Source organism: Rousettus aegyptiacus, unplaced genomic scaffold, assembly GCF_014176215.1.
Source record: "Rousettus aegyptiacus isolate mRouAeg1 unplaced genomic scaffold, mRouAeg1.p scaffold_m13_p_5, whole genome shotgun sequence".
NCBI lineage: Eukaryota > Metazoa > Chordata > Mammalia > Chiroptera > Pteropodidae > Rousettus > Rousettus aegyptiacus.
In genome coordinates, this window is record NW_023416308.1 from 3,584,730 (window position 1) to 3,611,093 (window position 26,364).

Sequence of the window (26,364 nt, forward strand, 5' to 3'; positions counted from 1 at the left end):
CCAGAGGAGCGGAGCGAGCTCAGTGCCGGGCGCAGTCTCCAATGAGCAGCGCGGAGCCGGCTGCCCTGACGACCCGAGCCCGCTGCGCCCCCTCCCCACGGCTCACCTGGTGCCAGGTAAGGCAACAGGTAAGAGCGCAGCGCCCGGGACCCCTTGCCCGGGACCTTCCCAGGCCGGGGTGACAAGCGGGGCTCAGGCTGGGGGGCGGTCCGGAGCTCCCTGCTCCGGGGGTGCAGTGGGCAGAAGGCTCCAGGGAGCCTTCCTGGAGCCATCCCTGCGTCCCACGCCCACAGCTGCAGGTCCCAGCGCCCCATCCCTGCAGAATCCTTTCTACGCCCGCAGGGCGAATGTTGCATTTTTTTTAACCCCTCAGTCGCCGCCGCCTCTTGGAAAATGGTAGGGATGCCATTTGGGGAGGATCCTGGGATGTCTGGCTCAGATTGGCACGTCTTCCGAGGGCTCCCCGTACCCCACAGCGAGGCCTGCCCGCGCTTGCTGAGCACCAGGCTGTGGCAGCAGCCTGGGCGCCTCCTGGGCCTGCCAAGCCTGGCAAACCCCTTCCCTCAGTCTCCCCTCCTGGCTGATGGGCTGATGCTCCTTACATTTGTCATGCATCGGCCCCCGCCTCCCGCAGTGAGGCCTGTGGGTCCCCAGGGGATCTCCCTTATTTCTGGGCCTCTGTTAAAAAAGCGTGCCCCTCCCCAGGCCTGACATTAGTTCAAATAGCTTTAAGCTGGCCCCACAGGATTCGCTGTCCACTCTCCCACCCCCTGGAAATAGGCTGGTCTCCACTCCCTGGCTTTAGATGGGGCCGGTGCCAGGTGACAAGAAGAAGCTTGTAGAAAGGCCAGGGAGCTCCTTGTTCGCCTCACCTAGAGCCACGATTCACCTGGGGCGACTTCCCTGAGTCCCAGCGTGGGATGTGGCAGGTGAGAGTGAGAATGGGGAGGGAGCAACATGGACCCAGCCCAGCCCTCGCCCTGCATCCCGAGACCCACAGTATCCCCACCCCACAGAACTGGCTCTAGCCAGTGCTGGCTGAGCAGTGAATGGGCCTTTCTACCACCAGGCAATGCATGACCACTTTGGGGTAAACAGTTCACTGACTTAGGGGTGAACCGAGCTGCTCAGACCGCCCAGACCCTGCAGGACCCTCCTCTGTGAGTCCCCGGGCAGGGGCCCACGCGGAGAGAAGCGCCGGTTTTCGGTCCTGCCTTCGCCTAATCGCTGCATGTCACTTACCTTCCCCCAGGCCTCCACTGCCCCATCTGTAAAGTGGAGATTACTCTGAGGACCTCCTGCCCAGGGTAGTGGTGAGGATCGACTGAGCTGGGAGGTGCCAGGCACTTAGCACATTGTCTAGCACTGAGAAACACTCCATAAACAGTAGCCGTTCTGGTCGTAGTAATGATTATTATTTATTACCTCCTGGCTGTTCCAAACTTTTGTGCAGCTGACAGCTGGAGATGTTTCAACTACCATTTTTCTACTGGGAAGAAAAGCCTTTGACAGGATCCACATGGGGATGGGGTCGCTTGCTAATTGTGTGCCATTCCTTAGCATTTGGGGTCAAGGCAAGGTGCCTCTGTCTTCCTGGGCCATGTGAGGCCCTGGGCAGTACCTGCTCTGGCCTCTGGCCACCACCTTGTCTTTGTCCCTCCGGCCACACACGTCACGCACATGCCCACGATTTGCCCTCCGGCTCCACCTGGCCGGACCCAGCTGTGTCCTCCAGGTCAGGCAGAGGGAGAGCAGACACGGGCCTCCAGGCAGCCCTGCGGTGCCCACCTGCCCCTCCTCACGGTCTCGGCCGGTGGTCTAGTCCCCTTCATCGTCCTGCTCCATAAGTTTAAAATAGCAGAGTAGCCTGCCCCCCCACTGAGGGCTGTAACCCGACCCGAATTGCTTCTGCTCCGTCAGAGCCTGGAGCAGGAGGACTCAGCGCTTGGGAGCTGGGGACCCTGGCGCTCTTGCTGCTCTGCCTCCAGTTGCGGGGTGACCGTACACAAGCCTTGTCACCTTCCTCCCTGGACCTCAGTTTCCCTACCTGTAAAACATGGTTCAGGTAGTCTGTGGTGCTAGGGTGAAGATAAACAACCGGGCTCCCCAGTGGCTGGCTGTCCAGTGGGGTTGACATTCCCCAGAGTGGAGGGGTGCCAGGAAGGAGGTCCCCCAGCGACCGGGTCTGGGGGCAGGGAGAGCCATTCAAACACCTGGCTGGTCTCTGGCAGATCTGCCTCCTGTCCCACTCCTGAACCTCAGCTCCTTTCTGGGGGCTGAGGGATTCCCTCTGCCCACCAAGAGGGGAGCAGCGGCCAAGGCGGCTGGCAGGGCCTGGGCAGTGGGCAGCGGCTTGGCCAGCAGCTTTGCTGGGGCGCCAGGCCAAGAGCATCCCTCCCTGAGCTCCCCCTTGGACTCGCTCACTCACTGGCTCCCCAAGGCCTCTGCAATGCAGCAGACGTGAGCAGCACGGGCAGCCCAGTGGGGGCAGGGTGGAGCAAGGGCCTGGGCAGGGGGTGTCTGCGCCCCCCCCACCCCCCACTCCCTCCCCTGCCCTTGGCCCCATTCAGCCCTGGTTTTCCGTGGAGGGGCACCTGCCGACAAGGCAACCATCTTCTCTGGGACAGACTCAAGTCTGCCTGGAAGTGCTGGGGTAAAGGCAGGGCTTAGGCGTGGGGACTCTCGTGTCCCTGGGTCCTCCCTGCCTCTCCAACCCCTCCTGTGCATCACCGGGGGCTTGCCAGCCCCTAGAGAAGCTGTTTTGAAGCTTCAGGGCTTCAGAGTTGAGAGCACAGACTTTGGCACTCCACGGCCTGGGTTTGCAACCCGCTCTGCCACTTCTTAGCTGTGTGACCTAGGACAGGTCCCTTAACCTCTCTGTGCTGCAATTTTCTCACCTGTAAAATGGGGATAATAATGGACCCTACTTCATAGGATTAATGCACATAAATCACTTGGAACAGTGCCAGGCACACGTCAACCTCGATAAGCGTCACCTGTTGTCACTGCCGTTGCTGTCATTGTCACCGTGGTCGTCACCGGCTCCGCTTGGCCGGGCCCCCTCTGGCGTAGGCTGTTTTCCTCTGATGGACACTCCCTGCGAGCACTCGTTATATCGACAAGCGTGTTCAGCTTAGCAGTTTAGAGCCCAGATTCGGGAGCCAGAAAGTTCTGGGTTCGAGTCCCAGCTCCGCTACTCACCAGCCACGTGCTCCTGGGCGAGCTGTTCATGTCTCTGGGCCCCAGTTTCTCCAGCTGCTACGTGGGGATGATGATGGCGCAAAGGTCACCAAGCCGTGGGGCGGATGAAGTAAGGGAGCGCAGACGGAGCACGCGGCGCGCGGGGAGGGCTGGCCTCGGGGCAGGGCTGCGTCACACGACGGTTCGCTCCCAGGTATCGGGGGCCTGCTGCGTGCCAGGCAGGTGGTACGGGGGTCAAGAGGCAGCTGCTGGGACCCTTCGCACATTAGCTCAAGTCCTGGCTCGGGCCTTTGTTGGCGCAGTGACAGGGGGCATGTGCTTTTGTTGCTCTGTGCCTCAGTTTCCCCAACGGAAAATGGGGATTGGGAAACACTGGCCTTGTGGGGTTGTGTGGGGTTTCTGTCACTCCCGAACATGAGGTCAGTCATCTTGATTTTGGGCACCAGGCCTGTGGGGGAGGGGGTTTCTCGGCTTAGCTCCCCTCTCCAGTCACGGCTCGGAGTCACCTCACCACTTGGGCAGCACGGGCAGCCCAGTGGGGGCAGGGTGGACCAAGGGCCTGGGCAGGGGGTGTCTGTCCTGCTCCATCCCCACCACCCACTCCCCCCCCCCCCGCCCTTGGCCCCACTCGGCCCTGGTTTCCCCTGGAGGGGCACCCAGAGCTTTGCCCATTTTGCAGATGGGACAAGAAAGACCTCAGGGGAGATAGGAACAGATCCAAGTCAGAGGCACACCCCAGCCCAGTCCCATCCAGCTCCTGCCCTGGACAAGCCCCGCCCCCAGTCGCAGGACACCAGGCCCATGTCCTGCAGGGGCCCTGCAGCTCCTGGGGTCTCCCAGGCCCCGGCTGAGCCCCGAGGGGCCCCACGTGGGGGCGCTTTGGACAAAGCAGACACCAAGCTCCAGACAACCAACAGGGCATAGGGCTGGGCGCGATTCTGGAAACCTCCAAGCAGATGGGCTATTTCCTGGTTTGCTTTCGGGCCTGCAGCCTCCCCTCCTCGGTCTAAGAGGGTAGACGTTTATTTGAGGAGATGGGAGGTCTGATATGGGGACCAGAGAAGTGAGCAAACATTTACTAAGTCCCTCCTGTATATGGCGATAACCCGTGGCAATTATTTATCACCTGCCAGGCTCTGTGCCCAGCACCGATGTTCACACCAACGTGTTACAATGAGGTAACAGTTTCCGCGAAATGAATAGCGGGTTGTAGTCGCAGTGCAAACGGCTGCCACTTAATTGCACTCTGGGCTCGTCTCAGCTTCACCTGCGCCGTCCCCCAGACCCCTGCCTTCCCACCTCTACCCCCAGGGCCGCCCGGCCTCCTTCACAGGCATCATGGCGCCGGTGCTGTCTGCTGGACCTGTCCCAAATGTGGTCCCCCCGGAGGGCCACCTGGCGGACCCCCTCACCGCTCGCGGTCTTGCTCAGGGGACACCTTTGCGGCGTGGGCTTCCCCAGCCCCCTTATTTGAAATCGCTCTTTCCCTCCCCCGCCCCATGACCCTCCATTTCCTCAACCCCACTCTTCCCTGGCCGGCCCTTGTCCCTAACATACCATGTCACTGACTTACGTTCATTATCTTTCTCTGGCATGAATGTGTCACCCCCAGGAGAGCAGGATCTTTGCTATTTTTGGTGACTGGTAAATCCCCCACAGAGGGCGCTCGACAAATGTCCCTCGAATGAGTGGAGGCTTCACAACACCCCTGTGAAATGAGCCCTCTTGTCACTGTTTCTGCTGGAAACCGAGGCTCAGAGATGCCAAGGTCGCGGCCAGCACGTGGCAAACCTGAACCCCTCACCCCGTTGCCCGACAGGTCCAGCCTCGCCCCGCGGACAATGGCCTTGCCCCCGTGAGCTAGAGCCTGCCCCTCGGCGCCCGCCCGCTGCCCGCCGGCGCGATGCAGCTGTGGAAGGCAGTGGCGGCGGCCCTGGCCTTCGTGAGCGTGGACGTCGGCCTGACCACGGCCATCTACGTCCTCAGCCGCCCGGACCGCAGCCTGCTGGAGGACCTCCGGCATTTCAACATCTTCGACTCGGTGCTGGACCTGTGGGCGGCCTGCCTGTACCGCAGCTGCCTGCTGCTGGGGGCCACCATGGGCGTGGCCAAGAACAGCGCGCTGGGGCCGCGGCGGCTGCGGGCGTCGCGCACGGCCATCGCGCTCGTGTGCCTCTCCGCGGGCATCTACGCCGTGGTGAAGCTGCTGCTCTTCTCCGAGGTGCGCAAGCCCGTGCGGGACCCGTGGTTCTGGGCCCTCTTCGTGTGGACCTACGTGTCGCTCGCCGCCGCCTTCCTGCTCTGGTGGCTGCTGTCCACCGTGCGGCCGAGCGCCAAGGCCCTGGAGCCGGGCGCGGGGCCCGAGGCCGAGGCGGGGGCCGAGGGCTTCCGCGCGCAGGGCCCGCGGCCCGAGCAGGCGTCTGGGGCCACGCTGCAGAAGCTGCTGTCCTACACCAAGCCCGACGTCGCCTTCCTCCTGGCCGCCTCCTTCTTCCTCATCGTGGCGGCTCTGGGTAAGTGCGCACGCGCGGGGCCGGGCGGGCACCCCGGGCGGCAGCGCAGCGGGGCGTAGGCCCCCCTCCTTTCCTCTTGCATTTTAACACTTACCTGCGTGCTTCAAACATCAGATTGGTGCAGAAAAGGGGAACGTTGAGAGCTTCACTCCCAATTCTGCCCCTGACCACCCCGATCCCCCAGGGCACTGTAGGAAAAGGTTCCGGAAACTTCCACGCGGGCAGGAAACCGCTTTTTCCCGCTTCTTCCTCGTGCTCCCCGTGTTTCTTTGTGCGGCCGCAGGCACACAGGAGCGTGTCGCTGGTCCCGCCTCTCACACTCTGTTTTATGGCTTGCTTTTTCCACTGAACAGTAGATTCTGGAATTTTCCCAATCAGCACCTTGTTCTTTTGTGTGGCTGCCTGATAGTCTCCTGTGTGGCTGGTTACACCATCGACTAGTTAGATGTTGGACCCTTAGGTTCTGAGTCTTTCTCTCTTACAAGAAATAACCTTGTACCAACGTGGGTCTGTCCGTAGGATGAATTCCTGGGCGGGTGCTCTCTAAGGACGTTAAGGCAAAGCCTTTTTTTTTTTTTTTTTTTTTTTGTAACGAAGAGAATAGACTAGAGACCTCAAGTAGTATGGTGTCGGTGGCGAGATTAAATATCGTGTCCTCAAACTCCTGTTTCAGTGGCGTGGACCTGGGTGTAAGTGTCCTGCTTGGGGAAGCAAAATGTATTGGTTAATGTGCTTTTGGTGCTGACTGTTCGAAAGTATCACTCCAGCGACGTGGGCGGGGACGTGATTTGGCGGGGGCAGCTCCGTGGGCTCTGGGGACAGCATGGCCTGGGCTTGGGGCCAGTCCCGTCCCTTCCCCAGCTGTGTGACCGCAGACGACCTAGTGGACATTTCCGAGCCTCGCTTCCTCCTCCAAAGTGGGGGTCGTCAGGGTGCTTATTTCACGATGTCGTAAAGCTTGAATGCAAACAGGAGGCGGACGGGTCTAGCTAGAGCTTGGTGCGGCATGGAATGCTGGCCGTCACAAGCTGTTGTTACACACGTAACTCATGGAGACGGAGTCTGAGAGTGGCTGCGAAGCCAAAGTGTTCCCGCAGAGGACAGGCAGACCCCAGGGCTGGCCCTGGACCTGCAGCCCCTTTCCCCTAACTGACCGCCCTGCCCTCTCTCGGTCCTGGTCCCTGAACCAGTGTGGCTTCAGGCGAGTTGCTTAGCCTCTCTGTGTCGGACTGCTCATCTGTGAAGTGGGTCGGTAACAGTACCCATCGCCATGGGGGTGGCGAGGGTCGGTGAGCTCGTGCGAGTGAAATACCCCATCAGATAGCTCCTGCCGTGGAGCCAGCTCCCAGAAAACATCGGGGGCTGTGAGTTCTGGGGCGATCCCTTCCATCTATCCTGATAGTTTCTCCTGCCCATGTTTCAAGGCCCAAATGCCGCCTCCTCAGAGAAGCCTTCTCAGATTTTACCGACTGCGGCCCTTTGTCTGCACCTCAGTTGTAGCATTGATGACATGAAAATCAAGCATCCACTGTCCTGCCTCCCCCACCAGGCTCTGAGACCCTCGGGGACAGAGGCCAGGCCTGACACCCTGGGTCCCCTGGTACCTGGCACAGAGGCAGGCTCACTGAACGAATGAACAAATGGTTGAATGAATGGACAGATGATCCCCCTCCCCGGCCCGTGTGGGCAGATGTCACCTGCACCGCCCTGTGGTCAGCTGGCGTGTGCGCTCAGGAAGTACAGATGCCCTGACATGCAGCGGGGCAGACCTTGCCAGCTGCAGGCTTGGCTTGAGTTTAGGGGTCTACCTTGAGACCAGGCCCCCGACTTCATGCTTACGCAGCCCAGGCAAGCGTCAGCTTCTCACGAAAGGGGGCTTTGCTGGGTCGCTGCCAGCCTTCGCCGGCAGGAGACACGGTGCCTGGCAAACGTGAGTTAAGCACTGTGACTATCAAGAATTATTTTCCAATCAACTGAGCATCCGGGAGGGCCCAGCTTTTTCTGACACTTCATAAGCAAAAAGAAAAACTGCCCACCGAGAAAAAAAGGTTAGTTTGAGTGTTGAGTATCTCCTACAAAATCAAGACCCCGGAATGTGGACTTCATGGCAACCCAACTACGTAAACCTGGGCAAGTGACTTGACCTCTCCGGGCCTCAGCTTCCTCCTCTGTGGAGCGGGAGGAATGACAATACCTCACCCATAGGAGTACTGGGAGGCATTTGAGATGTGAAGGAGACGGGGAGCAGGTGTCCGGTGTGACAGTGCTCCAGGCACAGCGGGAGCGGCCAGTGCAGAGGTCCAGAGGCAGGAAGGTCCCCGGCTGTTACAGGGACAGTGAAGAGGCGAGCGCGGCGGGAGCAGAGTGACCGAGGGGGGAGGGTAGAGATGAATTCAGGTCCCTGGCTGTGCAGGGTGCCCTGGGCCTCAGTATGGACTTTGTTTCCCTGGACGAGATGGGGGCCACGGGACTGGTTTGAATGGACCGACGGCGAGATCTGACTTTGGCCTCATAGGACCGGGTGAGGAGGCAGAAGGGGCGAGGGCGGGAGCAGGGAGAACCGGCAGCGGCCCCGTGGGGCGGTGGGGCGGTCCCCCAAGACCGAGGCTGGGACCGGGTGGAGCGGTCAGGGTGGTGAAGGCGCAGGATTCTGGGAACGTGTTGGAGGCGGAGCCGCAGGATTCGCTGATGAGCTGCAAAGTGTCACGAGGTCCCTGTGCGGCTCCAGCCAGAGGGTTCGCGTCCGTCCGCGTTCGCCCAGCGCCCGCCCCCGGGAAGGGCTCCGTGAACGTCTCCTGGGTGTGTCCCCGGCTCTTCTTGGGGCCTGCCGGGCTCATCATGCTGCCGGAGCTCGCGGGTGCCGGGTCCTGCCCCGTGGGTACACCGAGGCGTAGCGTCGGCTCGGGTGGGAGGCCACGGTAGTGGCTAGAGGCCCCATCTGGCCGTGAACCTTGTCGCCCGAGGTCCCCTAGACCCGGCGTTTCTGTGCCATGACCAGCAGAGGGCGCCAGAACCCCGCGGACGGCCTCGCCGCCCCGGCTCGAGCCAGTCCTGCGGAGAAGCCTGGGGTCCATTCAGCGACCTTTATGGAGCACCCACTCCCCACGCTGCGGCTCGTGGAAAGGGGAAATAGCCTGGTCTGACCACATTCCGTTCCACGCCCAGCATCTCTGCAAGATGAGAGCGGGCATGCTGGGTTGTCGCAAGGAAAGGAGCGAGGGAAGGCCCCCCAAACTGGAAGCCGGTTTGGGTTTGAGTCCCCGTCCTGCCTCTGAACTGCTGTGTGATCTCGGGCACATTGCTCAGCCTCTCTGAGTCTCCCATTCCACCTTTGAAATGGGCTCATCTGTTCAGCTTCACGTCCCCCATCTGTAAAATGGGGTGATAACAGGACCCGCCTCGGAGTCTGCACAGAAGGAAACGTCACCAGGCTGCTTGACGCTGTGGCTCAGTGCCTGGTGGCCGTTGTTATTTCTGACCCAGTCTGTACAGATCGCAGGCCCTGCACTTCCTGTGTCCCTCTTCTCTGGCAAGTGGGGGGCATTACGCAGAACGGGGTCCCTATCCTGCCTCCCACCATGGCGAGAAGAGGAATTACCAAGAGAGAACCCCCGTCCACCGTGGGGCGAGCAAAGTGGGTGGGGAGGGAGGGCACGGGCTCCCCTGGGCGCAGATGCCCCCTGAGCCGGTCCTGTCTCCTGGCAGGAGAGACCTTCCTCCCCTACTACACCGGCCGCGCCATCGATGGCATCGTCATCCAGAAGAGCATGGAGCAGTTCAGCACGGCCGTTATTGTCATGTGTCTGCTGGCCATCGGCAGGTAGCCGGCTCTGGCCCCCGAGCCCCCAGGCCTACAGCAGGGGAGGGAGGTCAGGGCCAGCTCCTCAGGGGAAAATGGGCCAGGGAGACCCAAGAAATGCCCTCGGTGGGCCTGTCCCTCAGCTGTCACCGTGGTCACCAGCAGTCGACTGGCTCAGAACCAGAGTCCATTTGGTTGAGCCACACCCTCGAGCCACACCCTCTCTTTCCTAAACATGGCTCTGGTGCTCCAGTTACCCTTCTCCCTCCCTGCTGTTTTCCGAGTGGGTGACAAGGGCCAGCCTTGTCTGGGCTGTTCTGGAAGGGAGAGAGGTCTGGCTGGCCAAACTGGGTCCCTCGCCTTCAGTAAACATGCCCCCTCTTTGCCCTCCCTTTGGGGGCTCCGGCTGGGGGTCGAGCCCCGGCGAGTGGGCTCGAGGTCGGGGTCCCGGCCTGTGAGGGGCCCGGGCCCCCCAGCGGCGGGAGGGGGCCAGGGGTGTGGCTGCTGGTTGTCGGAAGGACACCGTGCCATACATAACATCTCTTATCTGCAATTAGCTCGTTTGCCGCAGGTATCCGAGGAGGCATTTTTACCCTCATATTTGCCAGACTGAACATTCGCCTTCGAAACCGTCTCTTTCGCTCGCTGGTGTCTCAGGAGATGAGCTTCTTTGACGAGAATCGCACAGGTTGGTCCTCCCAGGGCCTCGGGTGACCTGGGGCCGGGCCTGGCCAGGGTGGGCTTGCCGCGAGTTCAGTAAATAAACGGGTATATTCATGGCCTCAGCCCAGCTGGCTTTTCCCACCGTCCAGTCCAGGATGGAGGCGTCTGAGGAAGCTGGCCTTGGGCCTCTGGCCCCGCCTGAGCCCTGGGGAGCTGGGCTGCTGGCCGAGGTTTTGGTGTGAGCTGTGGCCATTGTAGGACCCTAGCCAGGCCACCCAAGGTCCCTGCAGGAGCCAAGGCCTCACTTTCCACTGCCCTCTGGGAACCACAGGGGCCAGCCCTGCCCAAGCCTGTGGCCCAAAAGGCCCAGCTCCTGGGGTGGAGGGGGGGAGGGGGAGGGGGCCGGGGAGCAGGGCAGAGCAGGGAAGGCACTGCAGGATCCAGCCAGGATCCTGGGACCGAGACAGGCCAGCCGGGCCCTGGCGCTGGCTCCATGTCACGGGCTTAACCTCTCTGAGCCTGTTTGCTCATCTCTAGAGTGGGAACAGGGGTGGCAGCTACCACGTGGGGTCGTGACGCTCGTGGCCCGGTGTCCAGTTGGTAAAGTGTCCTGGCTCCTTTCTCCACCACGCTCCCCCACCCCCTACCCAGCCCAGGTTGTTATTTCCCTGTGAGGGAAGAGGAGAGTTCCACCCTCTGCCAGCGGCAGGGACTGGACACATTTGGTTCTAGCTCAGTCAGGGACAAACTGTGTGGCGCTGAGCCAACATCTTCCCCTTTCTGAGTCTCAGCCACCTGCTCTGCTATGGGATGTCATGTCACAAGATGCCAGTGACAAGGGCTGGGCTCAGAGCAGCCCTCAAGGGGGCACCTGCCCTTCTTCCCTCCTCACCTCCCCCAGGAGGCGGGAGAGGGCTGAGCTCCCCGGTGCCCCTTGGTGTCCCTTGCCCCCACCCGCAGTGCCCCTTTGCCGGAAGTGGGGGGCTGAGCTGCCTGTGTTCCAGGGGACCTCATCTCCCGCCTCACCTCGGACACCACCATGGTCAGCGACCTGGTCTCCCAGAATATCAACATCTTCCTGCGGAACACGGTCAAGGTCACGGGCGTGGTGGTCTTCATGTTCAGCCTCTCATGGCAGCTCTCCTTGGTCACCTTCATGGGCTTCCCCATCATCATGATGGTGTCTGACATCTACGGCAAGTACTACAAGGTAAGGTCTCCTGTCCATGCTGGGCCCTGTGAGCACGGACCGCTCCCCAGGGACCCCTGGGAAGGGGGATGGCAGCCACGGGGGGGGGGGGGGGGGGGGGGGGGGGGGGTTAGTGAAGGACTCGTCCTGAGGCTGTGTTTGCTTTTGTTCACGTGTTCAGTCAGTCAGTCGATATTTACTGAGCACCTACGATGTCCCAGGCACCAGGATACATCAGTAACGCAGACAGAAAGCCTGCCCCGAGGGAGTTTATGCTCTAGTGGGAGAGACAGACGATAAATAACAGCTAAAATGATAATACACAATGTAAACGATGATAAATCTAAGAAGAAAAATTAAGTGAGGAAGAGAGAGATTGGGAATCGTTGCAATTTTACTTTATTATATTTTTTAATTTTTTTAATATATACATTTTATGCTGACATTAGTTAACGAAATCCAGTACGTTTCAGGTGTACGATTTAACAGTAAGGCACGTATATATTGATTGCACTGTGTGTTCCCCTCCCATGGTTGGAATTTTAAATAAGTCTTTCTGAGAAGGTGACATTTGCATAAAGACTGGGACATTCGGGGAGGCACATTCCCGGCAGAGGGCACGGCCTGTGCAAAGGCCCCGGGGTGCGGGTGTGCCTCAGGGAGGCCCCGAGAGGAGAGAAGTGAGGGCAGGGCGGCGACGGGCCAGGCGGCGTGGGCCGCTGCGAGAACTCGGTTTTCACTGAGCGCGGTTTCCTCCCGTTGCGTGGCGTGTGTGCGCGTGTGCGCATGCGCTCGGGCCGGGCCCTGTGCGCGAGGCCCTCGCGGGTGACGCCGTGATGGCAGGCCACGCCCCCTCCGGCCGCCCCTTGGCGCTGCCTCACCGTCCTCCTGCTTCCCATGCAGGGATCAGGGCGCCCTGACTTTTAAGGGGTCCAGGTTGGGTTCTGACAGCTGCCGATGACCCCTTCCCCAGGGGTCCAGGCCTGAGGGGGCACGGGTACTCCTGAGCCTGGGACTTTCACCTGTGATCGGCTCGGCAAGAACCCTCGGTGCCTGTGGCCTGAGGCCAGGCCCGGAACGAGTTCATTCCCCACAGCCCACGTGTCGGCCTCCGGCAGAGCCCGCCGCCCCGGAGGGCCCTCTGCCCCGCGGCTCTGGGCCACTGCCTCCCTGTTTTCCTCCCCGAGCAGGAAAAGCAAATGCGTGAGCTGGAGTCAGAGCCAGTCCCTTCCTGTTCCCCGCCCCACCCTTCCTGCCTTCCCGCCAGCCCCTGGACCGGGCAGGAAACCCTGGGGCACCCCCGCCGCCCCACCCCTGTGCGCACCTCAGGCCCAGCCTCAAGTTCAGGCAGGCAGGGCCTCCGGGGAGCTCCACCGAGGTCTTCCGCCCATACCTGAACACGTCGCCTGTAGCTCCGAGTCATGGCCACGAGCCACACACGCCGCCCACGGCCAGACCTGGCTCAGGGCGCCGCCTGCCCCCCGGGGGGCCGAATGCACAGCCGGCTTCCAGCGGCTGGGCGTGACTCCCAGATCCTGCGACGTGCCCGTGCCCGTGCGTGGTCCCGGCCTGGCCGCTCGGGCCACCTTCCGGCTGGTTTGAGAACCTGAGTGTGGTGACTCCTGCAAAGCTGAGACGGTGCTGCCCAGAGACCAGGTCCAGAACCAGCGGGTGGGCAGCGGCCCCGGGGTAGCACCCTTGAGCCACCTCTCTGCCCCTAGTCCCATGCCATGGCAGATTCGATAGCCCGTGGCCTGTGCCACTGCCTGAACGGGAACCTCGGCACCAACCCCCAGGCCCTCCCGCGGCGTAACGCGTGTTCGAGTGTAAGTGGCGCCCCCTGCAGAGCCGGGGGTCCCTGCGCAATGCGCGACCCGCACAGCTGTCCAGGGTGCACCCGCCTGTACGCCAGCTCAGGGTCCAGGTGGACGCTCCTGTTCTGAAAGGGTCACCAAAAACTGTGGTCGGATGACCCCCTCTGACCGCTGGAGATGACTTAATGGTCAGCCCCACCCCTCTGGAGCGGGAACCGGAACCGGGGCGCTCGCCCCAGGGACGCAGCTGGAGTCTGTCCATCGAGTGGAGCTACAGGCGGAGGAGGAGAAAAGGGAGCTTGTTCGTACCCTGTCGTCCCCGGGGCTCCCCGCACAGAGCTGCCACCAGCGAGGGGTGGGAAAGCCCAGAGAGGCCTAGGGGCTCGGGGGTAGTGAGTGTCTGTCTGGGGGCTCCTCCTCGTCCCCCTCCCGCCCACAGAGGCTCTCCAAAGAGGTCCAGAACGCGCTGGCCAGGGCCAGCAACACGGCCGAGGAGACCATCAGCGCCCTGAAGACGGTCCGCAGCTTTGCCAACGAGGAGGCGGAGGCCGAGGTGTACTCACGGAAGCTGCAGCAGGTGTACAAGCTGAACAGGAAGGAGGCGGCCGCCTACACCTACTATGTGTGGGGCAGCGGGGTACGTTCCGCGGCAGGCAGGCCCCCCGTGGGGGGCGGGGTGTGATGGGGGGGCAGGGCGGGACGACGGGGGTCTCTGTGCGTGGGCGTCAGGTTGGTTGCCCTTGACTCTGGCTTTCTGCCAGTCCCTGAATAAGCTTTCCGACAAAGGACACAGCCTCCAGGAGAATGTCCTCATCAGGCCCCCCTTGGTCTCTCTGGCCTGCCTGTGGGGTGTCAGGGTGGGGAGCCACCCCGAGGCCAGCCGGGACCCATCTTTTCGGGAGGTCCTATGTTCCGAGCGCACATGCCCCGTTCCTTTCCGGCTCAGTCCCAGGGCAGAGGCATGAGGTGCAGTCTGGGGCATGGGGAGCCCTTGGCCACATCTGGAAGGTGGGCTCGCCAGGAGTAGCTGGGTTAGGAAGGACGAGAGTTTGGCTTTTTGCAGCTGGTGGTCTAAAGGGCACCAGGGGACAGGAGCTGTCCGAGCCCCCAGGGCAGGCTACCCCTGGGAATGCCCGGCCACGGAGGAGAAGGGGCCTGAACTGCAGCTCAGCTAGCCGGGCCTCGTCATAGTCTATCCACCAGCAGCTGCGCCTTTGGGGCTTGGGGTGGGGAGGGACAAATGTGGACTCAGGTTCCACTTCTCCCCCAGATACTCCCCTAGGCCCTGGAGGGGGAGGGAGGCAAGGTCGCCTGGACACAGCCCCTCCTTTCTGGAACCTGGTGGGTAAAGAAAACAGACTGCACCACCCTGCTCTGCCCGGCTTGCTGTGCGGCCGTAGCCAGTGGGCTCAACCTCTCTGAGTCATGCTCGTGCCAACGAGGACAAGGGCTCATAGCTCCCGCTCGGCCTGGCCGAGGGCTTGGGGGCTGCCGTGTGTGCCAGAGTCTTACAAAGAAAGCCTTGTTCTCGGCCAGGCCCACAGCCGGCTCCAGCTGGGGGCCTGTGCGGGAAAACTCCAAGGCGGGTAAGGGGAAGGCGTGAGTGCCAGACGGGCGCCAGCATGTGGAGGACATCACTGCGCTGGCCGAGTGTCCGCGTACGGCTGGAGCACGGAGCCCACAGCCGCTCTCACCAACCGCGGCAGCCCGGGCGGGGCGGGAATGGGAACCCTGGGGCGGGGCGGGGCTCAGAGTCGAGGCCTCCCTGACCCAAGTGCCCTGTTGCCTCTGCCCCCAGCTCACACTCCTGGTGGTCCAGGTCAGCATCTTGTACTATGGGGGCCACCTCGTCATCTCCGGGCAGATGACCAGCGGCAACCTCATCTCCTTCATCATCTACGAGTTCGTCCTGGGAGACTGCATGGAGGTGAGGGGCTGGCTCGCGGAGGGGGGTCCTGGGGAGAGGGAGGAACGTGTGGCGGAGAGGGATCTGAATGGGGTACTCCAGGGCCTGAGGGAGGTGGGGCGTCGTTCTAAAGTAGGTAGGGGAGAGATCATCATGACGCCATTAGCAAGCGACAGCAGCTCTGCCCGTGGAGCCGAGAGGCAGCGAGAACGTTATTTCAGAAAATGCACACGGGGTGCCACGAGGGGCCTTGGTGTTCCCATTCCCGTTTCTCAGAGGTGGGAACCGAGGCTGGGAGATGTGAAGCGACTTGCCCGCCACGTTCGTGGGGACCCGGGCGGGTCTGACTTTAGGTTAACCCACCTTAACACGAGGTGCCGCGGAAAAGACCAGGGTCGTTTTAGAGTATGTCTTCACCGGGGTCCGCCTGCCAGCAGATCCTGAGAGGGGGCTGGGGTGGTTGTGCCCGAGCGGCCGTCAGCCATCCAGGGAGGGTGCTTGGGGTGGGGGCGCTAAATCTCTGCTCTGCCATTGCCCCAGCCCTGGCAAGGCCCTCGGCCACTGGGGTTGGGCCTCTGTGTGCTACAGCGAAAAAGCTCAAGGATGGGCGTGGGGAGGTGCTAGCATCTGCTGCAGATGGCTCTGCATCAGCCACGGTCACACCTGCAGGGTCATTTGACTCAGCAGTTCCGCCTCTAGAAATTCATGCTTCAGAAATTCCCACCCCAGCGGGCAGCGCTGGTCTCTGTCTCCTCCTCCTCCTCCTCCTCCTCCTCCTCCCCTCCTCCTCCTCCTCCTCCTCTCCTCCTCCTCCTCCTCTTCCTCCTCCTCCTCCTCCTCCTCTCCTCCTCTTCCTCCTCCTCCTCCTCCTCCTCTCCTCCTCCTCCTCCTCTCCTCCTCTCCTCCTCCTCCTCCTCTCCTCCTCCTCCTCCTCCTCCTCTCCTCCTCCTCCTCCTCCTCCTCCTCCTCCTCCTCCTCCTCCTCCTCTCCTCCTCCTCTCCTCCTCTCCTCTCCTCCTCCTCCTCCTCTCCTCCTCCTCCTCCTCCTCCTCCTCTCCTCCTCCTCCTCCTCCTCCTCCCTCCTCCTCCTCCTCCTCCTCATCCTCCTCCTCTCCCTCCTCCTCCTCCTTCTCCTTTCCTCCTCCTCCTCCTCCTCTCCTCCTCCTCCTCTCCTCCTCCTCTCCTCCTCCTCTCCTCCTCCTCTCCTCCTCCTCCTCTCCCTCCTCCTCCTCTCCTCCTTCTCCTTTCCTCCTCCTCCTCTCCTCCTCCTCCTCTCCTCCTCCTCCTCCTCCTCCTCCTCCTCTCCTCCTCCTCCTCTCCTCCTCCTCCTCTCCTCCTCCTCTCCTCCTCCTCCCTCTCCTCTCCTCCTCCTCTCCTCCTCCTGCTCCTCCTCTCCTCCTCCTCTCCTCCTCCTCTCCTCCCTCCTCCTCTCCTCCTCATCCTGCTCACTCCTCCTCCTCCTCCTCCTCCTCCTCCCTCTCCTCCTCCTCTCCTCCTCCTCCTCCTCTTCCTCCTCCTCCTCTCCCTCCTCCTCTCCCTCCTCCTCCTCTCTCCTCCTCCTCCCCCCCTCCTCCTCCTCCCCCTCCTCCTCCTCCTCCTCCTCTTCATCATCATCATCATCATAGTGATGTTGTGATATTCGCGCCCAGCACTGGCTTCGCAGAACCGTGACACTCTGGTCCTCGCATTACTCGCATTTCCCCAACCAGGACGCTCGGTCACAGTCACAGCAGGAGGGACCAAAGGCGGAAGCCAAGCTCTCCCAGAGGCTGGGCCACCTTCTGGCCGTGGGACCTGGGGGAAGTAGCTTGAGCTCTTTGTGCCTCGGTTTCCTCAGTAGCAAAATGGGGATAGCGACAGGACCCGCCGCGTGACACATGCGAAGCGCTCAGTGAAACGAGCCGTCGTTACTGTCCGTGTTTACATCGCGTGCGTTTTTTCCCACGGAGATGTATAAATTAAGACCGGCTTTTAAAATTGAGATTTTGGTGGCGGAAGGGGAAGGTCCCACCCCCGTTCTGGCATGTTCTGGCTGCTTCCTTTACCTTCTCTGCGCTCCGGTTCCCTCCTCTGGGTGGTGCTGAGGTTTAGCCGTGAAGACCCTGAGGCCCAGGCTCCTTGTCCCCGGCTTCGTTGTCTCCTTATTGTCATAAACTGCTGTCCCAGCCAGGGGGGCCCCAGCAGCGCCCTGCACCCCCGCCCCCAGAACTGCCGCTGTGCCCTGGCTCTCTGACGGCACAGGCGGGGTGTCGGCAGGACCACAGCCTGCGTCCCCTCCCCCCGCAGTCCGTGGGCTCCGTCTACAGTGGCCTGATGCAGGGAGTGGGGGCCGCCGAGAAGGTGTTCGAGTTCATCGACCGGCAGCCGACCATGGTGCACGATGGGAACTTGGCCCCTGACCACCTGGAGGGCCGCGTGGACTTTGAGAACGTGACCTTCACCTACCGCACTCGGCCCCACACCAAAGTCCTGCAGGTGAGATGCGGGCTCGAGGCCTGCTCAGACTGTCCTTCCCCTCATCCCGTGTCTCAGGCCGCTGCCTGCCAGGCCGTGTCCCTGCCTGGTGGGGCCTGGATGCCTGTCGGGGAGGACTGACCATTAACAGGAGGGCAGTGTGGTAGGGGCCGTCCACAGGGATGATGCGGCAGTCAAGGGGGCTTCTCGGAGGAGGCGACATTTGAGCTGAGACCTGAACCAGGAGCAGGAGCCAGTCAGGTGGCTCTCTGCAGAAAGAACATTCCAGGCAGAGGAAACAAGTACGAACCTGCTGCCAGATTCTAGAAAGGAGCACCTCAGGAGCGGGCAGTGCCCAGCCTCGCGTGGCAGAGGGGCCGGGGACGAGCTGGGCAGGGTGCCCGCTCGTGTCGGGGGCCGGAGCACCCGAGCCGGCGGCCCACAACGTGTCTGCGTGTTCCTTGCAGAACGTCTCCTTCAGCCTGTCCCCGGGGAAAGTGACGGCCCTCGTGGGGCCCTCGGGCAGCGGGAAGAGCTCCTGCGTCAACGTCCTGGAGAACTTCTACCCGCTGGACGGGGGCCGCGTGCTGCTGGACGGGAGGCCCGTCGGCGCCTACGACCACAAGTTCCTGCACCGAGTGGTACGTGGCCGCCTTCGCCCCCTCCTTGCCCTTCCGTGTCTGAGCTTTGCCCTCGCGGGCTGTGACAGGCGCAGACGAGCGCCTCAAAGAGTGGCCACCGGTGCAGCACCGCCCAGGTCAAGAGGTAGAGCATTCCAGCGCCCTAGCAGTCTCCCCAGAGGCCCCCCCGGCAGCAGCAGCAGCTCCCCCGACTTTCACGGTCACCGTTCTCTCTTGCTTTTCCTGCGTTTCACCGTCTCCGTGCGCCTCCCCACGCAGCAGAGCTGCATTTCTGCCTCGTTTTGAACCCCTCCCCGGCTGGAGTCGGAGCACGTGGCCCCGTCCGAGTCTTGCTTCTTCCACTCGCCATGCCTCGTGAGTCATCCAGGTTGAGGCCGTGGTTTCAGCCGCTGCGTTGTGTTGCTGGAGCATAATCCACTGGGTAAACACGTCGCAGCCTAGTTCCTCTTTCTGCTCTGAATGGACGTTTGGGTTGTTTCCTGCTTTTCACTGTCCCCGAGAGCCCTGCCGCGGATGGTGTGTTCATGCATCCCGGCGTACACAGGCAGAGAGGACGCACAGCCCCAACTTCGGTAGTTACTGCTGCCACAGTTTCTGCCACTGGGACGATGGTCGCACTGCTTCATGCTCCCCTGGGCAAGAGTGACAAAGTCGTGTCCAGCACTGAAAGGACCACACGGCTTTTGGTGACCCTTTCAGAACAGGAGCGTCCACCCCGACCCTGCACTAGTGTAGGGCGGCATCACCCTAGACGGCTGTGCGGATCATGCACTGCGCAAGAAACGCCGGCTCTGAAGGGGAAGCCGCTTACATCCGAACACGCGTTACACCAGGGTCCGGGGCTTGGCACCAAGGTTCCCGTTCTGGGAGGCGGCGGAGGCCACAGACTGTGAAACCTGCCCACCCACGTGCATGTAACTGGGGGAGGAGGTGGGGAGTGGTCTCAGGTGTGTGGCCCCAGGCTGCCACCCACCAGAGCCGTTCAGACACATATCCTCAGACGGCTCACGCTGTTGGTGCTGAATTCTCGCCAGCTGGAGAGAGTGGGGAGGGAGCTCAGTGTGGTCTTTTGCATTTTCGTCCCCATGACCGAAGGCCTTAGGCGCCTTTTCAGGTGGCAGTCAGGGACCACCACCTGGATTTCCTCTTTTGTGAGTACCTTCTCTTAAATTTAAATTTTTAGTTTTCATAAACCTCAGACAGGTAAATGCGAAGGTCTAACCGTGTTCCCCTGCGTTCAGGAAACCTCGTAGCTAAGACGTCCCCTCCCTCCACCTCACCTGAATTCCGCCCCACGGAGGTGGCCAGTGCGGCAGTTCAGTAAATATCCCTCCAGCCCGTCGCCTTCCTTTACGTAAATGTATCAGCGTGTAGAGGCACGTATGTGGTTTTTTAAACAAAGAATCATGTTGTGCGTGTATGTGTGCGTGTGTGTGTACGTGCGTGTGTGTACGTGTGCGTGTGTGCACGCAAAAGTTGGATTTTATGCACGTACTGTAATTTAACCAATCCCCAATTTATGGACAACTGGATTATTTCTTTTTGATTGTTTGGGTTTTTTTTGTTAGTTACAGCATTGCGATGCTGTCCTCCATACTATCATTTTTATAGGCCAAATTCCTAAAACTGAGACCAAGGGACAACACCTCCTTTAAATTGTTCTCTCGGAAGGGAGGGAGGTCTTTGCTGACCGTGGCCTGCTGCGGCCTCTTGCCTCTCAGCTTGGACAGACTCCCTCACAGAGCGAGGCTTCACTTCCTCTTTCTCTCTCGGTTTCTTCCAGGACAGGGCAGACAGTGAGCACACTCTGAGGTCAGGGAACCTGGCTTAGCTCAGGGCAGCAGGCTTCAGGGGCCCCAGTCTGTGGGTACGGGGAGGCCGCTGGTTTGTGCAGAAAGCCGACTCCACTGTGTGGGAAGAAGTGAGGCAGCTGCACGTGGGAGCCAGGCGCAGGCCCCGGCCAGATTTCAGACCTGAGACCCCTGGCGTCGGCCCAGGCCGGGGGCCAGCGAGGCTCCTGGTGATAGCCGGCCGGACGCGCGCCTGGCCCCTCAGGCCCCGTGCCTCCCCTTCTGCAGATCTCCCTGGTGAGCCAGGAGCCGGTGCTGTTCGCCCGCTCCATCACGGACAACATCTCCTACGGCCTGCCCGCCGTGCCCTTCGAGATGGTGGTGGAGGCTGCGCAGAAGGCCAACGCCCACGGCTTCATCATGGAGCTTCAGGACGGCTACAACACAGGTGCGGGCCCAGGCCAGCCCATTGCCCCGCCTCCCGCCGGGCCCAGGCCCAGGCCCCGCCCCGCCTCCCAGGCACGCCCCCTGCCCCGCCTCCCGGGTACGCCCCCTGCCCCGCCTGCCGTCCCCCCACCCCACCCCCACCTCGGGGATGCTGCCCTCTCTGGCACCCGCTGCCCTCCGCCAGCTGCCCTTCAGCATGGCAGGCGAAATTCACGTCACCTGAGTGTAACCGTTTTTCAAGTGAATGGTTCAGTGGCATTTAGTATAGTCACTATACTGTCCAACCACCGCCTGTATTTAGTTCCAAAACAGCATTATTTAAAAATAACACGTATTAATTAATTACAGTTACTTACTTGTATATTAACAACTTTATATTTTAATTTAAAAATTTTAACAACATAATTCTATTGTACATTTTATTACATTTAATGTACTTTAAAATGATAACTCTTGAAAAGGGGCTATTCACAAGGTTTAAAACTAGAAAAATGTATAAAATGATTCACAATGGAAAGGTTTTTTCTATGCCTTTATTCTACTCCCAGTTTCCTCCTTTCCCACCAAAACTTTTATTAGTTTCTTGCATGGCCTTTTGGAGTTTCTTTATGCAAAAACAAATATATGTCATTACTTCTTTTCACCCTTTTATGGAAAAAAAGCCACACCTTACATTGTGCTTGACTTTTCAACTTCACACAGTATCTTAGCAACCTTTACGTTGGTGCCCAGAGAGCCACCTTTGTGTTTTTTTATTTTTTATTTTTTGGTCAAGTGCTTTGTTCTGCCTCTGTTGAGACGATAATATGATTTTTATATCTGGTTTTCTTGCGATGTATCTTAATCGATTTGTGGATATTGAACTATCCTTGCATCCCAGGAATAAATCCTGCTTGATCAAGGTGTAAACCCTTTTAATGTATGGTTGCATCCAGTTTGCTAGTATTTTGTTGGGAATTTTTGCATCTATGCTCATCAGAGATATTGGCCTATAATTATTTATTTATTTATTTATTTATTTATTTATTTATTTATTTATTTGTAGTGTCTTTGTCTGGTTTCAGTATCATGGTAATGCTGGCCTTGTAGAACAAGTTTGAAAGTATTCCTTCCTGTTCAGTTTTTTAGACTTGTTTGAGAAGGATAGGTATTAATTCTTCTTTAAATGTTTGGTAGAATTCACTGGTAAAGCCATCTGGTCCTAGATTTTTGTTTGTTGGGAGTTTTTTGATTACTGCCTCAGTTTCGTTGCTAGTAATCAGTCTGTTCAGATTTTCTGTTTCTGCTTGTCTCAGTCTTGGAAGGTTGTATATTTCTAGAAACTTATCTGTTTCTTCTAGGTTGATTAATTTGTTGACATACCATGCTGATGGTATCCTTTGATGATTCTTTCTCTTTCTGTGGTGTAGGTTGTAACTGCTCTTTCATTTCTGATTTTATTTATTTGGGCTTGCTCTCTGTTTTTCTTTGAGTCTGGTGAAAAGGTTTATCAATTTTGTTAATCTTTTCGAAGAACCAGCTCTTTGTTTCACTGATTTTTTTTGTATTTTTTTTTTTTAGTTTCCCTTTTGTTTATGTCCAATCTGAACTTTATTATTTCCTTCCTTCTACTTCTTTTGGATTTTACATTCTTTTTAACAGCTGCACAGCATTCTAGGATAGGGCTTTGTAATAATTTACTTAATTATTTATTCCATTTCTTATTGATGGAGAATCGAGTAGGTTCTTTGTCTTTGTTTTTGTTGTTGTTTTGTTGTTGTTGTTTTGCAATAATCGTGCGCCACACACATCACAGTCCTACATTGCTGTGCATGGGAAAGTGGGTCTCTGGGGAAATGTGACAGAGGTGGGTTTGCTGGCACAAAGCTTGTGCATTTGCATTTGGGATCCATAGACTTGCACGGTACTCACCGAAAGAGAAGTATGTGCTGCAGCCCCGTTACTGGAGGCCGCAGGGCTCACCGACTGCGCGTGCCCCGGGAGGGTGGGGCCATGCCCATTTCCCCACAGCCGCACCGGCACGGGGTATTGTCTAACGTTTGGCTGTTTGCCAAATTAATAGGCAAAAGTTGGTATCTTGGTGCCAATTGCAAATACTTGTAATTTGCATACCTCTCATGAACAAGGAGGAAGGGAGAGCATCCCTTCCTGAGTTTTTGAGTTTTTGAACTGCCGCAGTCCCCTGGTGGCCCTTTTTGCCACACTTTTCCCAGAAAGCAGGGAAAGGCAGAGGATGGGAGCTTCTGCCTCATCCCCAGGACTCCCCAGCCTCACTCACCCCTGCGCCTCTTCCCTCAGAGACGGGGGAGAAGGGAGCCCAGCTGTCGGGAGGCCAGAAGCAACGGGTGGCCATGGCCCGGGCTCTGGTGCGGAACCCACCTGTCCTCATCCTGGATGAAGCCACCAGCGCCCTGGATGCAGAGAGCGAGTATCTGGTGAGTCGCAGGTGGCGGGAGCAGCTCCCGGGGGCCGGAGCCCCCCTTCACTTAGCAGCCGGGCTGGGGAGGGCTCAGGGGTGCCCGCGAGGCCTCACCTGGACCTGCAGCTTCTCAGTCCAGGTGTTCCAGTGCTGAGGGCGGGAGCCGGGGTAGAGGGGACCCAGCTTCCTGGCTCTCGACAGAGCTACAGTGACATGATGCAGGGTCAGAGTCAGGAGACGTGGGTCAGAAGCCGCTCCCTGCAGCTCATACCTGGAGCCGTCTCTGCCCTCTCGGAGTCTCGCGGTCATCAGTAAAGAGGGTCCTGCCGTGTGTTCGTCCCTCGGTCTCCCCGTGGGCCGATTCCTTTGTTTTGCGGGTGATCACCACGCTCCTCGTCGGTGCCAGGGGCTGTCCCAGGTGTTGCGGTTTACAGTGGCCGGCTGGCCAGCCGAACAAAGACCCTGCCCCCATGGCCTCTCCTTTCCAGGGGGAGACAGATGATGACCAGGACAGGAGCGTGACTTCAACCCGTGGTCCATGCTCCGTAGACAGTGAAGCAGTCACGTGACAGAGAGGTCGCGAGGGGTCGCCAGACGTTAGTTAAAGCTGGAAAAACAGACTTTATTCAGTGACCCCTGACAGTAGGGAGGATGCTGAGTCCCACCGCAGTCTGTGCAGAGGTGACAGAGTTTTGAAGTGAGAATTGGGGGGGCTGGGGGCGCGGGACTCGAGGGAAAACTTACGGAGGGGTCGGTCAGTGTGAATGAGGTCGATCCAGCTGGGTCTGTTGAAGTTAGGGTCGTGTCCTCGCACAGAGGCCAGGAGACCAGGCCCTGTCCTTCTTGATGATGACATTGCCAAGGAATGGTTTTCAGGTCCTTGAGAAAGACCCTCCTGAGTTTTAGGATGTTCACAAATATGTCTCGAAGGGACAAAGGAAGGACTTACAATTATAAGCCCTTTTTAGTAAACCCTCTGAGAGACGGAGGTCAGGGGTCTGCTAGCTAGAACGGACAGCTGATTCCCCTGAGCCTTTGGGTGGGGCTGGGGTCCTCCCAGGGACAAGGGTGCATGACGCGGAAGCCCTTGTGTGTGGCGTCTCTTAGTGCAGGCTTCGGGCGGGGTCACGTGTGCCCAGTCCACAGTGCCCACTGATAGAACCAGGTCCCATCTGAGCCGGGACTGGGTGAAGAGGAGGCGGCCGTGGGGAATCCAGCCCTGGGCACCGCGGGTGCAGAGGCCCGGAGAAGACCCGGAGGCCCGTGTGTCCGGTGGGCGGGAGGCGAGGACAGACTCCGAGGGAGCCACAAGCTCCTCGTGCGCTAGTCAGGACTTCGGACTTTTTAAAAAATAATAGATTTTATTTTGTAGAGCAGTTTTTGGTTTAAAGAAAATTAGGCAGAAATTATAATGTGTCCCCCACCCCCACCCCCAGACAGTCTCCCCCGTCATCGACACCTTGCGTTGCTGTGGCGTGATGTGACCCAGCGAGACTCATGCATCGTCACTGACCAGAGCCCATGGTCGACGTTAGGGCTCACTGTTCGCGTTGTACGTTCTGTGGGTTTTGACAAATGCAGAATGTCGTCCGTCCACCGTCACAGACACGGCACAGTTTCACAGCCCTACGATTCCCCTAGGAGTTTACATTTTATCCTGAGTGGGTCGAGAAGCTGTTGGGGGCCTTGGAACAGGAATTCAGCAAGAACTGGTTAAGGATTTTTAAATCCGTGTAGGGGATGGACAGGAAGCAGGGGACAGAGGTCGCAGGTGTCCAGGTGAGAGGCGATGGTGCAGAGCGGAGGGATGGAGCAGAGCGAGATACACCGGGCAGCCGGGGTGTACCGGATTTGCGGGTGTGTGGGATTTGCGGGTGTACCGGATTTGCGGGTGTGCGGGATTTGCGGGTGTACCGGATTTGCGGGTGTGCGGGATTTGTGGGTGTATCGGATTTGCGGGTGTGCGGGATTTGCCATGCGTTAGATTCCAGCAAAAAGTGGAAGATGGAGGATCGAGGGTGGTGGCGTGAGCTTCGAGGCTGATGGTGAGACCACTGACCAAGGCCGGGGTTAGAGGACGGCGCGGGAAGACCAGCAGACCACTGGTCAGGGCCCGTCTGTCATTTGCTTAGCGCGTCCCCTGTGCCCTGGGCACCGAGCTCTGTCTCCCGTGAACAGAAACCCGGGAAACAGGTCGTGGGCAAGGGCCGGCTTTACGGATGAGGGACCGAGTCTCTCTCTGGGACTTTAAGCAGCACTAGGCGGTGGCAGCCAGGCCGGGGCGGGGCGGCGGCGGCCCCGGCAGCGCCGCTGTGAGCCGGCCCCTCCTGTCTCCCCAGATCCAGCAGGCCGTCCACGGCAACCTGCAGAAGCACACGGTGCTCATCATCGCGCACCGGCTGAGCACGGTGGAGCGGGCGCACCTCATCGTGGTGCTGGACAGCGGCCGCGTGGTGCAGCAGGGCACGCACCAGCAGCTGCTGGCCCAGGGCGGCCTCTACGCCAGGCTGGTGCAGCGGCAGATGCTGGGGCTCGAGCGCGCCGCGGACTGCACCGCCGGCCACCACGAGCCGCCGGCCAACGGCTGCCCCAAGGCCTGACTGTCGGCCCCTCCCTCCGCCGGTGGGGCAGAGGGCCCCGCGCCCGCCTGGCAGCTGTGCCCGTGGGGGGCAGCCCCCGCCGCCCTCCGAGCCCAGGCCCACAGCACTGGAAGGCCACCCGCCGTTCCCCACGCCACTGCTCCCTGCATCTCGCCCCGGTTCCCGCTCCGTGCCGCCCCACCAGCCCCGCCCCACCGGGGCCCCCCCACCCCCCACCCCCTTTTCCCCCCCGCTGCCATGAGCCACTCCCTCCGGTTTGGGCCATGGAGACACGGCTGGTCTCCTGGCCTCTACCCGAAGGCAGACCACCTCTTCCACCGAGACCCTACCAGGGTTTTTACTGCTTGGTTTGATGGGCCCCAGTCAACTCCTAGATTTCAAAACCATTTTTCTAATTGGGAGTAATGGTGGGCAAGGTCACTGAGATGTTCTAGAAGCTTCTGAGCCAGGAGTGATTGAGTCTTCCTAGGAGCCTGGGGAGGTCAGGGGAGAACTAGGCCTCTACCCTTGGCCCCTCGAGAGAAGGGGCTTCCCTGTCCCCGAGGGAGGACACAGGGAGGGGACTTCCTGTCTCCCCCGCTTCGCAGCTCCGTGAGTCAGGCCCAGGGTGGGTAGCGGGGGTGGGAGGCACCCGTCTGTCCCTCCCCCTGACGCCCGGCCACGTCTAAGCCAGCCTCACTGTGAACCATGACGAGCCTCAGCGGGGGGAGTGAAGGGCTGGCCAGGCCTGGCAGCGCCTCGGGGTGTCCCCAGCCCAGCACCGAGCTTTAGCCCCTCACCCCCTGTCCCCCGGCTGGCAACCCCCTCCCCACATCCGCCCCTGCCGCCCCGCTACTCCGAGGCCCTGTGGACGTCCGGGAGACACGTGCTCCTCCTCGATCGGTGGAGGGGACGGTGCGAAGCCCAGGGTCTGGCTTTGCAGGGCGGGT

At 60.0% G+C, this 26,364-nt stretch overlaps 1 protein-coding gene across 5 annotated transcripts; it reads left to right on the forward strand.

Annotated features, from left to right (window-relative positions):
- ABCB9 (ATP binding cassette subfamily B member 9) lies at positions 1-25,541 on the forward strand. 5 transcript variants are annotated; one of them, XM_036221344.1, is made up of 12 exons: positions 1-128; positions 4,814-5,714; positions 9,420-9,534; positions 10,071-10,201; positions 11,181-11,386; positions 13,619-13,816; positions 14,978-15,106; positions 17,341-17,559; positions 18,006-18,179; positions 20,258-20,417; positions 22,715-22,851; positions 25,175-25,541. In XM_036221344.1, exons 2-12 carry the CDS (start codon positions 5,105-5,107, stop codon positions 25,433-25,435), a joined length of 2,340 nt encoding a protein of 779 aa, XP_036077237.1. In that variant the 5' UTR covers positions 1-128; positions 4,814-5,104; the 3' UTR covers positions 25,436-25,541. The 5 variants fall into 5 exon arrangements, with proteins under 5 accessions (XP_036077237.1, XP_036077236.1, XP_036077239.1 ...); XM_036221343.1 differs by having other exon boundaries at positions 5,021-5,714; XM_036221346.1 differs by having other exon boundaries at positions 1-116.
- The last annotated feature ends 823 nt before the right edge of the window (positions 25,542-26,364 follow it).

Coding starts and splice junctions, on each gene's coding strand:
- ABCB9 (XM_036221344.1), top strand. CDS start 5,105: ATGCAGCTGTGGAAGGCAGTGGCGGCGGCCCTGGCCTTCGTGAGCGTG. Junction 17,560..18,005: donor CCCACACCAAAGTCCTGCAG/GTGAGATGCGGG, acceptor TGTTCCTTGCAG/AACGTCTCCTTCAGCCTGTC. Junction 22,852..25,174: donor ATGCAGAGAGCGAGTATCTG/GTGAGTCGCAGG, acceptor CTGTCTCCCCAG/ATCCAGCAGGCCGTCCACGG.